The 13,120-nt window shown below is 36.7% G+C and overlaps 2 protein-coding genes across 2 annotated transcripts; one reads left to right on the plus strand and one right to left on the minus strand.

Moving 5' to 3' along the window:
- Positions 1–4,945: 4,945 nt before the first annotated feature.
- On the minus strand, positions 4,946–5,921 carry LOC124212268 (uncharacterized). Its single transcript, XM_046612154.1, has 3 exons — positions 5,901–5,921; positions 5,200–5,685; positions 4,946–5,131 (listed from the first exon to the last, which is right to left on the minus strand). Exons 1-3 carry the CDS (start codon positions 5,919–5,921, stop codon positions 4,946–4,948), a joined length of 693 nt encoding a protein of 230 aa, XP_046468110.1.
- A 2,659-nt stretch (positions 5,922–8,580) lies between these two features.
- LOC124212269 (pinin-like) lies at positions 8,581–10,164 on the plus strand. Its single transcript, XM_069133170.1, has 3 exons — positions 8,581–8,953; positions 9,161–9,535; positions 9,908–10,164. The coding sequence occupies exons 1-3, from the start codon at positions 8,581–8,583 to the stop codon at positions 10,162–10,164; spliced, it is 1,005 nt and encodes a 334-aa protein (XP_068989271.1).
- The last annotated feature ends 2,956 nt before the right edge of the window (positions 10,165–13,120 follow it).

Here is a 13,120-nt window from a genome sequence, read left to right on the forward strand (position 1 = left end):
GACAATACACAACTTTGAATTCATTTTATTCAATTTTAGTTGAGCGGACGATTTAAAATCTTCAGATGAAGCTTACAAGTACCAAAATGATTATGTTAACATTTTCCAATATACATGTTTAGTAAATGTGCGTGTTTCTCTACAATATCTATAGCGGTGATAACATGTTTTTTATAATTTTTATTATAAATGTTGCGTTCGTGACCTTGTCGTTTTTTTTTTTTTTTTTTGAAGTGACGTCATTCGTCGAAGTAGATCAGATAGAACCGTTAATTTACTATAATAACGTTTCGGTCGGGCTGCGTGCCGACCATCTTCAGGTTAATTTTTGACAATAATTTGTTCATAGTAGCGCCATTACAAAGGAAGTGATAGTGTAGATAGTATTGATGATGTTATAAATTGTACCGCCTGATTCAGCCTTCGCGTCGTATAATAACGTACACTGAATGTTATAATAATGATTAGAATTTCTAATAAACTTAGTAGATCACTCGAAACTAATGCGTTAAGATTAGGATTGGGTGATCCTATTGCGGTCGTCAAATAATTAAATTACGAAGAAAAAAATATCTCTAAAATAGATACAAAATTAATAAACAAGAACAATGGGAGGATCCAGTAAGGTACTGGATACGTCATTGGTTGTCCACGTATAGTGAAGTTCTTATTGTTGTCAGCTTCTGGTTTCATTTGCGTATAGTACATTCCACCCTAACTCAGCCAGGATAAAACGCCACCATTCTTAATTTGGTTCAAATTGTTTTCGGTGATATTATCACCTTCTAGATTTCTGTTCCTTCAATGTTATTCCTTCATCAAAGTCTGAGTTATCAATATTTAGATATTTTATAGTGCCGCCTTCTTTGAAATCATCGAGAGTGGTAAAACTAGGAACAGGGTTTGAATGTAAGTATCCGATTTTTTTTTCTTGCGCAAAGATCTACGAAATCCCAAAAGTCTTGAAAATGGTCAAGTTCGTCTTGCATCGAGTTGGCATTATATTCCCCATATACATGCCTATATATGGGGCGTTCCGCGACAAGTCAACCAACATCGCGCCCTCACCAGTTTTGATTTTATCCGAAAATTTTTATGTTATTGTCCCAACTCGAAAACAGTACTCTGAATTTTTTTGGATTTTTTTATAGTAAAGCTGTTTTACATATGATTTTTGGTAATCAAAATGTCTGGCTGTAATTTCAAAATCTAAAAGAATTCTAAAAAATTTGTAAGTGAACTAGCTCTTACTTTCCATTTTTGAAAATTTATCCTCCGAAAATAATAAGAACGGAACGCTGACCCACTTTGGGTCTAAGATTTTTTCAAATATTTCAATTACGGCCAAAGCCAATTTGGTTTTCAAAAATCATTAGTAAAACAAATTTACTCCGGAGTTGGGACAATTGCATAAGGATTTTTTGGACAAAATCAGAAATAGTGAGAGTCAAGCGTTGGTTGAGTTAGCGTGGAATGCCCCATGCAAAGTTTCAGAAACTTTTACCGCAATAATTCCTTTCATGATTCATTGATCCGTAGAATGCATACGCATGCTTTGCGCACATGTAGCACATTTAGTAATTTCGCTGTTCGTGCTGCGAGGTACAATCAACTGCGACCCCTTCTCTTTTACGTATATCATTCGCACCATCTGGCGCGTTTGGATTTTCCAAACTTCACTTAACTTGTACGTGGGCTGGTGTCTGAATGATTTTTTCGAAGGCCCCTAATATAATTCAATTAACTTTAGAGAGGCTCCGTAGAATTACTTAGATTATAATTGTCACGCCAAGGTTGGGTCTTTTATAATCAACCTCCTTAAACATAAGTGAATTTTATTAGGGGCTATCGTTTTTTCAACGCTTTTTGCAGTATTACCAACACTGCATGCGCCTGATTTTACGAAAAGTCTTCTGGAGATCGGAATACGTAGGACAGGCAGACAAGTGGATAGCACGACGAGTAACAAGCATAGAATGTAGTGGAGAGTAACAAGCGTAGAATGCAGTGGAATTAGCCTAATGCGGGCTGACCCCGGACGGGGTTGAGAGGTCAGTGAAACGAAGTTTAATTGCCATGCGAATTTAAATAATGGATATGTATTACATAGGCACGTAGGAGTTCGCACCGCTGAGTCAATGCGACGAGAAATATGCCAACGAGCGATTCACTTGTACTTCTTCAGATTTCTTCAAGCTGCGATCAAAGACCGACCACAGTCAATGGATATTTTAATCACCTCTTATACTGCAATTATAGAAAATCTTTATTTCAGGTTTTACACCGATGTTTTTCACTCACACGAGCATATAGAACTAGTGTTTTAAATATTGTTTGAATCTTATTTCCGCGAAAAGATGTATCAATAGCGTAATTTATTTGCGCCTTGGGCATACCGTTCGCGATATTATATACACTGTGGCAATTTCAACGTCTGTCAGAAAAGAGCCGAATACTTTTGTACCGGTAATTATTAAGGAAGAAAATTCACGTCAAGGTAAGAGGGACATAGAATTACTGAGAACCAGTCAAAAATAAAGTTACTTATGAATTTTACTTATTTTTTTAAGAATTCTGTCATATTAATTCTATGTGAATGAATACAATAAATAATACAATAAAAGTAAATGAAAATAAGATTTAAAAAAACATACCCGACTATTCATCGGTAGTCCAGATTAACAAGCAACCTTTTCGACTCACGATAAACCTGCACGCCGTCTGTTATCGAAAATCTAATGCATGTTTTTTTTGGAACGAAATAAATAAACATAATGAATGTGCCACAAGGTGTGCCATTTCAAGTACTTTTTAGAGATCTCAAATTTAGCGCATAATTCGTCAAATGAACAATGAAACTAATAAAATAGAAACAATCTATTGGTCTTCACAGTCGAAGTATTTTTTTTTGAGAATCTTTCGTTTGTATCACAGGTCAGCGTCTTACTTGAAGATACAGCTTCGAAGTTAGTTACGTAAAGAATTAGTAAATGAACTTTATTTCCATACAGATTGCGGGAGGCGTAAGAAATCGAACTTGTGAACAGTGACTAATGATTATAATTATTGGTGAATAAATATTGATTCTTCGGAGATCAGTGGCCCGACATTTTCTTATTCGGAATTTGACTTTTCACCCTCCAAGCTCATTTTTCTAGACTAAATACAGAATCATTTAGATGCCTGATATTCAATTTCTTACTGCAAACAATGCACCAATATGCTACTGAGAAGAATTGAAAGTTCAAAAATGGGCCAGCCTGTTTGTTCACATTCAAAATGGCAGGCACATACTCTATGGAACGGAATTTGCGAACGGCTGGTGTGTGTTATATCGTCGTAATCTTGACAGTCATGTTTTTAATTGAGACGGAATGGAAATCCTTAACGGAAGCTAGGTTGGATAATACTTCTATTTGGGTAACTAGGTACTTTATAATTTGACCCAATATCATAGAAGAATCTAAGAGTTTTTTTAAAAATTCGATTGATCCAACCATGATGCTTTCATATGTTATAGCCATAGCCATTTTTATGGAAAATACTGTAAATTAGAGCAAAATGATTAATGTGATGGTATAAAATGAATTGAACCGGAGAGGATACATCACGCAATGACAGTATGACATCATATAGTGCACAAATTAAATATTGCATTGAATATGATAAAGTTTCTCGGTGTCGACGTCAAACGTTTGAAATAAAACAAACATCTTTCGTTTCCGCCCTAGTGAGAGGGGCCCTCCTCGGAACTACAATAATATTGACAGAAATAAAAAAAATATATGTATAAAAAAAAAAAAGAAAAAAACATAGACTATAATGCATCTTTTTACATCTGGAGCATAAATTTGTGGTCAGTAATTTGACATATTAAACGAAAAGACAAAATGTACTGTGAAAGAAGGAAAAATCAAAAAAAGGGGGGGGGGGGGGGGGGGGCAGAAACTTACATGAAATTACTCAGTAAATGGCATCAAGGCCAAATGTAGATTCAATCCCTCAAGAATTAGAAAAAAACCAATAGCTCGCCAAGTCGTCATTTGTGTTCGAAGAAAAACTTATTAATTGTCATTGGCACCATCAAAAGAGCAAAATAACTTACAAAAAGGGTAACCGGATATTAATTATTCATTTGTCTAGCTCCTTCGGAACCATTATAAGACGGAATCTGTAATTTGGAATGGAGACCGTTAGCCGAACAGGTGTTAAGCCGGCAAGACAAAGTGGAGAACGAAAAAGACCATAAATTGTGAACAATGAGATGACGACTCAATGAGTATAGAAGTACAGTCGGTAACTAGGCAAGAACCCTGGAGAGAAAGACGTCGTGGCACTGGTATCTATCCTAGGAAGTTAGCTACCTCCACCGCGGGAAGGAAAGAGAAACTCCCCATTTGTTCAAAATTAAACTGTGATTAACATCACTGAGGTTATTTGTGACATATCTTAAATTGACGGAATCGCGTTCCCCAACAATATTACACATTTTTAATATCAATCTTTTCTCTAATTCTCACGCTGGAAGACGCTAACTTCTGTAGAATTAAAATTGTGATTATGTTCTATTCTATATTTTGTCAGGGTTGTTTGTTTTTCCGGATCGGAGAAAATATTACGTTTATGCTCATTGATTCTTGTCTTCAAATGTCTGCCAGTTTGCCCTGTATAACATTTGTTGCAATCAGTACAAGGAATTTTATTGACTAAATTAGAGCACTTCTCTAAGGGGATTCGATCTTTCGGTAAAATAAACAGCCCTGACAAATTGTTGATATTCCTAAAAACATATTTAGCATTAAATTTTCTAAGAGCACGACCTATTTTTTGTGACATTCCTTTCACATACGGAAAAGTCATTAATAGCTTTGTTAGAATCTGAAGGATCATCATTGCTTATGGTTATGCCTACTTCTCCGTAAGTTTTGTCATTCAAATAAGCGACTCAATTTTTGATACAACGGTTGACAAGTTTTTCGGGGTAGTTGTTAAGAGCCAATACATGTTTAATGAGATAAATGTTTTTAGAATGGAACGAGTAGTCAGTCAACAGGATGCCCCTGTCCAACAAATTGTAAATGTTTGCAACCTTTTGATTGGTCGGATGATGTGACTCAAAATTCATATATCTCTACGGGACCACGTCGGTTTTTGATAACAATCTGTGATCAAGAATCCAGAGCGATTTATCACACATACGTCGAGAAGACTGATCCGATTGTTAGCCTCAACCTCAAAAGTAAATTGAAGCCTTTCATGGTACTGGTTGTAATCCGAAACCGTACAGTCAATTAGGCCAGAAGGGACGGTAAGAAGAATATCGTCGACGTATCTGTGATAAAAAGTTGTTTTGAACTTCAACGAATTTAGAGATCTTGTCTTTAAATCCTCCATAACCAAATCTGACAATATGGGGGACAGGGGTGATCCCATTAGGAAGCCAAATGTTTGTGAATAAGTAACATTCTTAAACGTGATGTTGATCCAAACGAGTTGATCCAAAGGAATTTGAATGTTGTTCTTAATTTGGTCACATTTTCTAGATACCGCATCAATTGCCAAATCTGTTGGCACATTGGTGAAAAGATAAGTGACATCAAGTGATACGAGAAGGTGATCATCTGGGATATTGAGATTTTGGATCTTATTTACAAACTCACAGCTGTCCTTCACGTTTGAGAATGGCTTGGAGCAGACATTGACAAAACATAGAATAGAACATAATCACAATTTTTATTTTACAGAAGTTAGCGTCTTCCACAGATAACCTCAGTGATGTTAATTACAGTTTAATTTTGAACAAATAGGGAGTTTCTCTTTCCTTCCCGCGGTGGAGGTAGCTTCCTAGGATAGATACCAGTGCCACGACGTCTTTCTCTCCAGGGTTCTTGCCTAGTTACCGATTGTACTTCTATACTCATTGAGTCGTTATCTCATCGTTCACAATTTATGGTCTTTTTCGTTTTCCATTTTGTCTTGCCGGCTTAACACCTGTTCGGCTAATGGTCTCCATTCCAAATTACAGATTCCGTCTTATAATGGTTCCGAAGGAGCTAGACAAATGAATAATTGATATCCGGTTACCCTTTTTGTAAGTTTTTTTGCTCTTTTGATGGTGCCAATGACAATTAATAAGTTTTTCTTTGAACACAAATGACGACTCGGCGAGCTATTGGTTTTTTTCTAATTCCTGAGAGATTGAATCTACATTTGGCCTTGATGCCATTTACTGAGTAATTTCATGTAAGTTTCTGCCCTCCCCCCCCCCCCCTTTTTTTTTGATTTTTCCTTCTTTGACAATACATTTCGTCTTTCCGTTTAATATGTCAAATTACTGACCACAAATTTATGCTCCAGATGTAAATAGATGCATTATGGTTTATATGTATTTTTCTTTTCTTTTCTTATATATGTTTTTTTATTTCTGTTAATAAATTGTAGTTCTGAGGAGGGCCCCTCTCACTAGGGCAGAAACGAAAGATGTTTGTTTTATTTCAAACGTTTGACCGCCGACACCGAGAAGGTTTATCATAATTCCCAACGGTTGAGAACTTTCTTCATTGCATTGAATATTTCTTAAATAGCATTGTCGGTGAACTTAATAGTTTACGGTAAAAGTCCTTGAAACATTTTTTCTAGGTTTCAATACCAGGTTATTTGGGATAATTGCGATAGATTTTTTAACAACTGTGAGTTTGATATATCGTATAACTAATGGAAGAAAGGCCTGAGACTGGTTCCATTTCAAACCGCCCAGCAAAGTCGGGACGAAAAATTCAAACGACTTATAAATAATTTATATGATTCTTTGGGTAATTTAAGGGGACCCATATTTGATCATTTTGCTCTAAAAAAATTTCATTTCTCTACACGGCTATTACCATTTTTTGTCAAAAACTCGTTTTTACAGATTCCGTAAATTTACTGTTTTTTTTTTAAGGTGCTATAACTTTTGAACTAATCAACGGATTTGAGTGATTTTTTTCAAAATATGCGTATTTATATCTTCTTTCAGAAAATTCCAAGTTCAGGAAGATCGACACAAGATCGCCGAAGTTATTCAACGTCATGTAAAATAATCCGAAAAAATTCAACCCCGAGTTTCGGGAATTGCATATTTTTTTTTTCCTTGCCAATTTTTTCTCGAATAGTTCTTTAAAGGCACTAACTCTTCGCATAAGTTTTGTTAGCGGATTAGTTCTGTAAAAAGAGTTATGAATTTTTCAATATCACGAATTTTTGATATGTTCAGGTAGCGTATATTTTGTACTGTAAATCGATTTCTTTATGTCGCTACATTGCTTCTTTCTGTTTAATACATGTATACGACGAAATAAGTGGGTAGGAATAGTGTAAAAAAATCCGTTCAAAAATAAGACTATATTAATCCCAAAACAGTTCAATATTACAATAAACATGAATTCACTATAACTACATAGTTATATTGAATTAACTACATAGTGGTGAGAGAAAAAAAAATACGCAATTCCCGAAAATCGGGGTTGAATTTTTTCGGATTATTTAACATTACGTTCAATAACTCCGGCGATTTTGTGTCGATCTTCCTGAATTTGGAATTTTCTGAAAGAAGATAAAAATACGCACATTTTGAAAAAAAATCACTCAAATCCGTTAATTCATTTAAAAGTTATAGCACTTCAAAAAAAACAGTAAATTTACGGAATCTGTAAAAACGAGTTTTTGACAAAAAATGGTAATAGCCGTGTAAAGAGATGAAATTTTTTTAGAGCAAAATGACCAAATATGGGACCCTTTAAATTACCCAAAGAATCATATAAATTATTTACAAGTCGTTTAAATTTTTCGTCCCGACCTCGCTGGGCGGTTTGAAATGGAACCAGCCCTAAGCGACAAGTTTACGCCCTTTTGCAATTCTTAATGGCAGAGAGGCGTATATATTTGTTTACGGCATTCCACGACGAAGTGTTCTAAACGTAAGAAAATGTCAACATCAAAAAACACGAATAGTAAATGGGTGTAAGTATAGGAGATACGCCCCTAATTATTCAAAATATATAATATCATATCATATATATAATATCACTGTTATTGTTATTGCTATTAACTACTAGTACTAATATTAGCATTATTATTACTATCATTATTATAAATATTCAATATTTTTTGCTCAGACGCTCTTTTGGCATTATTAGTCTTCAGCATTTTTTCCACAAAGTCAATGGTACAGCGGCGAATCCACCAAAAAAAATATATATATATATATATATATATATATATATATATATATATATATATATATATATATTGTTACAAAGGGTGAAATCACCCGTTTTGTCCCCTTTTAAATGATTTAGTAGTCATCATAGATAAAAGACGTTTATAAACCTCTTATGTCTTCCAAAAGAATAAGGTTGCTGCGTCAACCTACATTATTGTAAAAACAGTCTATCTCGAGACTTTAAAAGGAGAGCTTCGTCATAAAATAAATCCTTTTCCTCTCCTCATTTTCCGCTTCGTAACATTGGTGTCAGAAGTGGGATTCTTCTGAATCTCGACAGAGTTTCGAGTGGATTTTAAGTGATAAGAAGTCTACCAAGAATGCAAAGAACTCCGAGGACATCACGCGCGGAGCGACGAGCTGCCGGACGCGTTTCGTCCCTTGAACCGGCGTTTCCTCCCGTTTCTCCTCGTTTGGAAGCTGAGGTTCAGCCCCAGCCCCAACTAGCTCTCCTGGCAGAGCTCATCCAAGGAAACCAAGATTTACTGATGCGACAGATACAACAGCAACAACAACACCAACAACAGCTACAACTGCAGCAACAAGAACAGCAGAATCTTCTGCACGAACTCCTCTCGCAACAACGTCAACAACAGGAAATCGTGTCCCAGGCGCTGATAGGGATCCTGCAAGGTGTGCAGAAGCTTCAGGAGCGGCCGCAGGAATTCCCAATACGCCCAGTTCCGTCCCCAGGTAGAAGGACTTCTCTTCCTTCAGTCCCGGTCCCAGAAAGAAGGACCTCCATTCATTCAATTCCAGATCAATCAAGGTCTGACGCCATTTATGGGGGAGGCGAAATTCCCCCTGTTGCTAAAAATTTTCCACCTGCTCATGTCTCGCGACAAGCTCAGGTTAGCTCTTTTCCGCAATGCCACGATGTTCCGTCACGTGATATTTCAGAAGTAGTTGAGCCTCCTGTCGCGCCGTCTCATCCTAGCGTGGATTTTCAGTCAGAGTTCTTGGCCTTTTTAAAATCGCGCGGAACTACCAACGTTCTCCCTCCGCAGACTCGGAACTCGTTCGGACTCAATCAGGTCTCTGTACCTGCCGCGAGTATTGTAGAGTTGCCCTCAAAACAATCGAATTTGAAGCCCGGTTCGTATGACGGTTCGTCTGCTTGGAGTCTATACGAACGTCAGTTCAACATGATGAGTAAGGTTAATGGTTGGAGTCCGTCCCAGAAAGCAGCTAATTTGACAGCGTCTTTGTCTGGTCCGGCTTTGGTAGTTCTTGGATCGCTTTCAGATTCGGATTCTGAAAATTTCGACAGCATTTGTGCGGCTCTTAAACTTCGGTTTGGCGAAGAACATCTTTCCAAACTTTGTTTCACTCAGTTTGAAAATAGACGTCAAGGGCCCAAGGAAGATTTAGCCTCTCTCGGAAATGACATCGAACGTCTCGCTCGACATTCCCTTACTGATTGTGCAGAAAAAGATAGAGATCAGATAGCTCGTGCGAAATTCATTAATGCGATTCGGAACCCGGAGCTTCGGTATCATCTGAGGCTATCAGCTCCAACTTCTCTACATGAAGCAATTATTAAGGGCTTAGAATTAGAAGCCATAAACGAGGCGGATTTAGGTTCGCGTCAACTTCATCGATTGAGCTAAGCTGAACCTTCAGAAAATTCTTTGTCCCGTCCTTCAGTCAATCAGCCTAGTTCAGATTCTCTTCCAGGAAGGAAAAATAGTGGTTTCTCGCGTTACAATAGATCAAACTCCAATCGGCCTGTCTCAGAGTGCCAGTTTTGCGGCGTAAGAGGACATATCGCGAAGAATTGTTTCAAACTCGACCGTCAGTTGAAGACTGCGGAAGATTCGTGGCGCAATAATGCCTCCAAGAGAGCATCCTCTAATCCGGTTTGGGAAGCGCAACCTTCTGTTCCTCAGAATTCGGGAAACTAGCTACCGATGTTTCAAAAGGGCGGATATCTTTGGTTTCTTCCAAATTCCTTAGCCCTATTGCTTCACAGTTCGTGGTTAGAGGCCTGCGTCGTATCCTCTCTTTTTTTTTGTAACCAATATATCAGTTTCTTTGAGTTTTTATAGATTTTCCCCGACGAATCTGCCGTCTTTGGCTGTTCCCGATGTAACCTCCAGCTGTACTGTTTGACCGGTCTTAGCCTGAGTTCTCCGGATATTCAGATAAGATCGTTCCTCTTCTTCCATTGAATGAGTTATAAATCCAATCAATCGTTTTTTTTCCCCCCAAATTTGCTTAGCGAATTGGGAATCATCCGCTTCCTCTCACTTTTGTCCTCCCAACTCTATCTCTTGATCCCCGCAAGAACTTTGAAAGAAAATCTCTTCCTCTGGGATCCGTTCTGTCTCCTGCCCTTCGGTCTGTCTCGTGTCTTCGGCCAAGGAATCTCATGAAGAACTCACTAACTCACCCTTAACACTTACCTTTATAAAACAAGGCACATAAATTTTGAAATTCAATTTAACGCTCAACTATCTGCTCAAGGTTTTCTGTGATTTACCTTGAGACTGTGGGCAAATGCCAGATAGTAAAAAAGGGAGTCTTTAAATTTTTAGAGCCACAGCTCCAACTCACCTTCGAGTACTGACTGCTAGATCACTTTTACAATTGATTTATCTTTCCCGAGTCGGGACGACTCTTTTCCTCGGAAGGGAGTAGTGTTACAAAGGGTGAAATCACCCGTTTTACCCCCTTTCAATAATCTAGTAGTCATCATAGATAAAAGACGTTTATAAACCTCTTATGTCTTTAAAAAGAATAAGGTCGCTGTGTCAACCAACATTATTGTAAAAACAGTCTATCTCGAGACTTTAAACGGAGAGCTTCATCAAAAAATAAATCCTTTTCCTCTCTTAATATATATATATATATATATATATATATTGTTACGAAGCGGAAAATTAAGAGAGGAAAAGGATATATATATATATATATATATATATATATATATATATATATTGTAACGCTAGATTCTGTTACCCTCAGATGAGAACTTACCGTTGACACCTTGGCGCGGTTCTCCACTTACTCTGAACAACTAAGCTATAACAAAATAAAATACGTTGGGCGTCAGACGCTTTAGCGTCGAATTTCATACAATAATTACCAATCAATAAGAATCAATACGAAACAATACGAAAAATAACCAGAGAACCCGTTGTACGGCTGACTAGGCTCAGGTACTCACTCGAACTGGTAGAGTGGCGGTATTCAAGGCAGCTAACGATAATTAAAGAATTAAAGAAAGTCAAGAAATAAAGAATAAACTCAAGTCAGGGAAAATGAACGGGTCAATCAGTCATACATTGTCGAGCAGGTTACAGGTTTAAGACAGTCAAATGAAATGGCAACGATAGCGGTAGTTAGTAAAACAGACAATAGCCATTCGCAGAAACTTCGATAGAACAGAATTTAACGGTAGCTTTGAAACGCGAGACGATAGTTAATAGCGAAAAATGTGCGTAGGTTGGGCGAAGCGATATAATGCAAGAATTTACTTAAATCTACACGTAACTGGGTGACGTGATCTTACTCAAGTTGCAAAGAATGACGCTAAGCGAATTTTTATTTTGTTAATTAAAAACGAGAGTGCGAACTTTATTGCAAATCGATAAAAACAAAGCGACGATAGCTCGGGAGACAATAACGCAAGAATAAGACAAAACCATAGATGCTTACAAGTATGAAAGATTGACATTCATTAATAATTTACAAAAATCGGTAGCTTAGACGAGAGACTAGGTTTCCCTATTGTTACTTGTGACACTACATGTTGAATTTCTATATTCTAGTATCTTTGTTATGCTTTGTCATTTCAAGCTGGTTACTTTTATGACACATTCTATTTCAATATTTTGGTTGGTAATAAGCAATCTTTTCCTTATATATTCTAGTATTTGTTTGCTTTCTTTTAGCAGCGTGCATATGTGCACTTGCGCATAAAATAAATCTCGTCGAATGTTATACGAAGTGAGAGATAGTTATTAAGTACGTTTATTCAATTGCTCTGATTTGGATGTATTACGTAACAAATAGGAATCTGATCTGCCCCTGCAAAATATAACTGCCATGCACTGAATGCAAAAAATAAGAACATAAATGATACATAACGGACTTGGAAGGATATGAATCTCATCGATATCTGTGATATCATTGATACGTATCTCTGTTCTGTGTCTGATATATAGCTACCATAATGTTTTGTGGCGGACATAATGGAGTAAATGTACGGTACATGTAGAGCACATGTTTTCACGTTACTGGGATATGAATGTGCTACCTGGGTTTAAATGTAATTTAGAGAAAAAATTTGTTCAGAACGGATACAGCTCTAAATTTAAGTTTTTGAACTACGAAACACTAGAAGTGCATTTTCCGCAAAGAAGCATTGATTATTTTACTAGAATTTTTTTTTTCCAAAAGCTAGAGGAAAGCACGAAAATTTATACGCCTTTTGACAAATAGCTAGATTTGTCGTAATAGGCGACATAGCAGTTATTGTACATTTTTGAGGAATCTCATACACATATTCATTAGACTATCACAAAAATAACAATATTAATGAGCGTACGTGACCGGGGGAAAACAAAGCACGGTGGATTCAAAATAAAAAAAGGCCAAGCATATAGGCAAACTTTTCATTGACTTCACGTATAAAAATGTTTGCTTAGCTATGACTTCTGTTTATTGCTATACTACCGCGAAAGTTGAAGAAATCAATCAAATTCTATGTACAATCTTCTAAAGATTGTAAAACTAACTTTTGAAAATAAATTTTCTACCAAAAGAACGAATTGATGATAAAAATCATCACAGTATAATTATCATAAATACTAGTCTAAATTCAAATATGTGTTTTCCGATCGTGAATATTCATCG

This window comes from Neodiprion pinetum, chromosome 2 (assembly GCF_021155775.2).
Source record: "Neodiprion pinetum isolate iyNeoPine1 chromosome 2, iyNeoPine1.2, whole genome shotgun sequence".
NCBI lineage: Eukaryota > Metazoa > Arthropoda > Insecta > Hymenoptera > Diprionidae > Neodiprion > Neodiprion pinetum.

Coding starts and splice junctions, on each gene's coding strand:
- LOC124212268 (XM_046612154.1), bottom strand. CDS start 5,921: ATGAGTATAGAAGTACAATCG. Junction 5,686..5,900: donor TGAGTATAGAAGTACAATCG/GTAACTAGGCAA, acceptor GTCTGCTCCAAG/CCATTCTCAAACGTGAAGGA. Junction 5,132..5,199: donor ATCGGATCAGTCTTCTCGAC/GTATGTGTGATA, acceptor GTGGTCCCGTAG/AGATATATGAATTTTGAGTC.
- LOC124212269 (XM_069133170.1), top strand. CDS start 8,581: ATGCAAAGAACTCCGAGGACATCACGCGCGGAGCGACGAGCTGCCGGA. Junction 8,954..9,160: donor ACGCCCAGTTCCGTCCCCAG/GTAGAAGGACTT, acceptor GTGATATTTCAG/AAGTAGTTGAGCCTCCTGTC. Junction 9,536..9,907: donor TGAAAATTTCGACAGCATTT/GTGCGGCTCTTA, acceptor CCCGTCCTTCAG/TCAATCAGCCTAGTTCAGAT.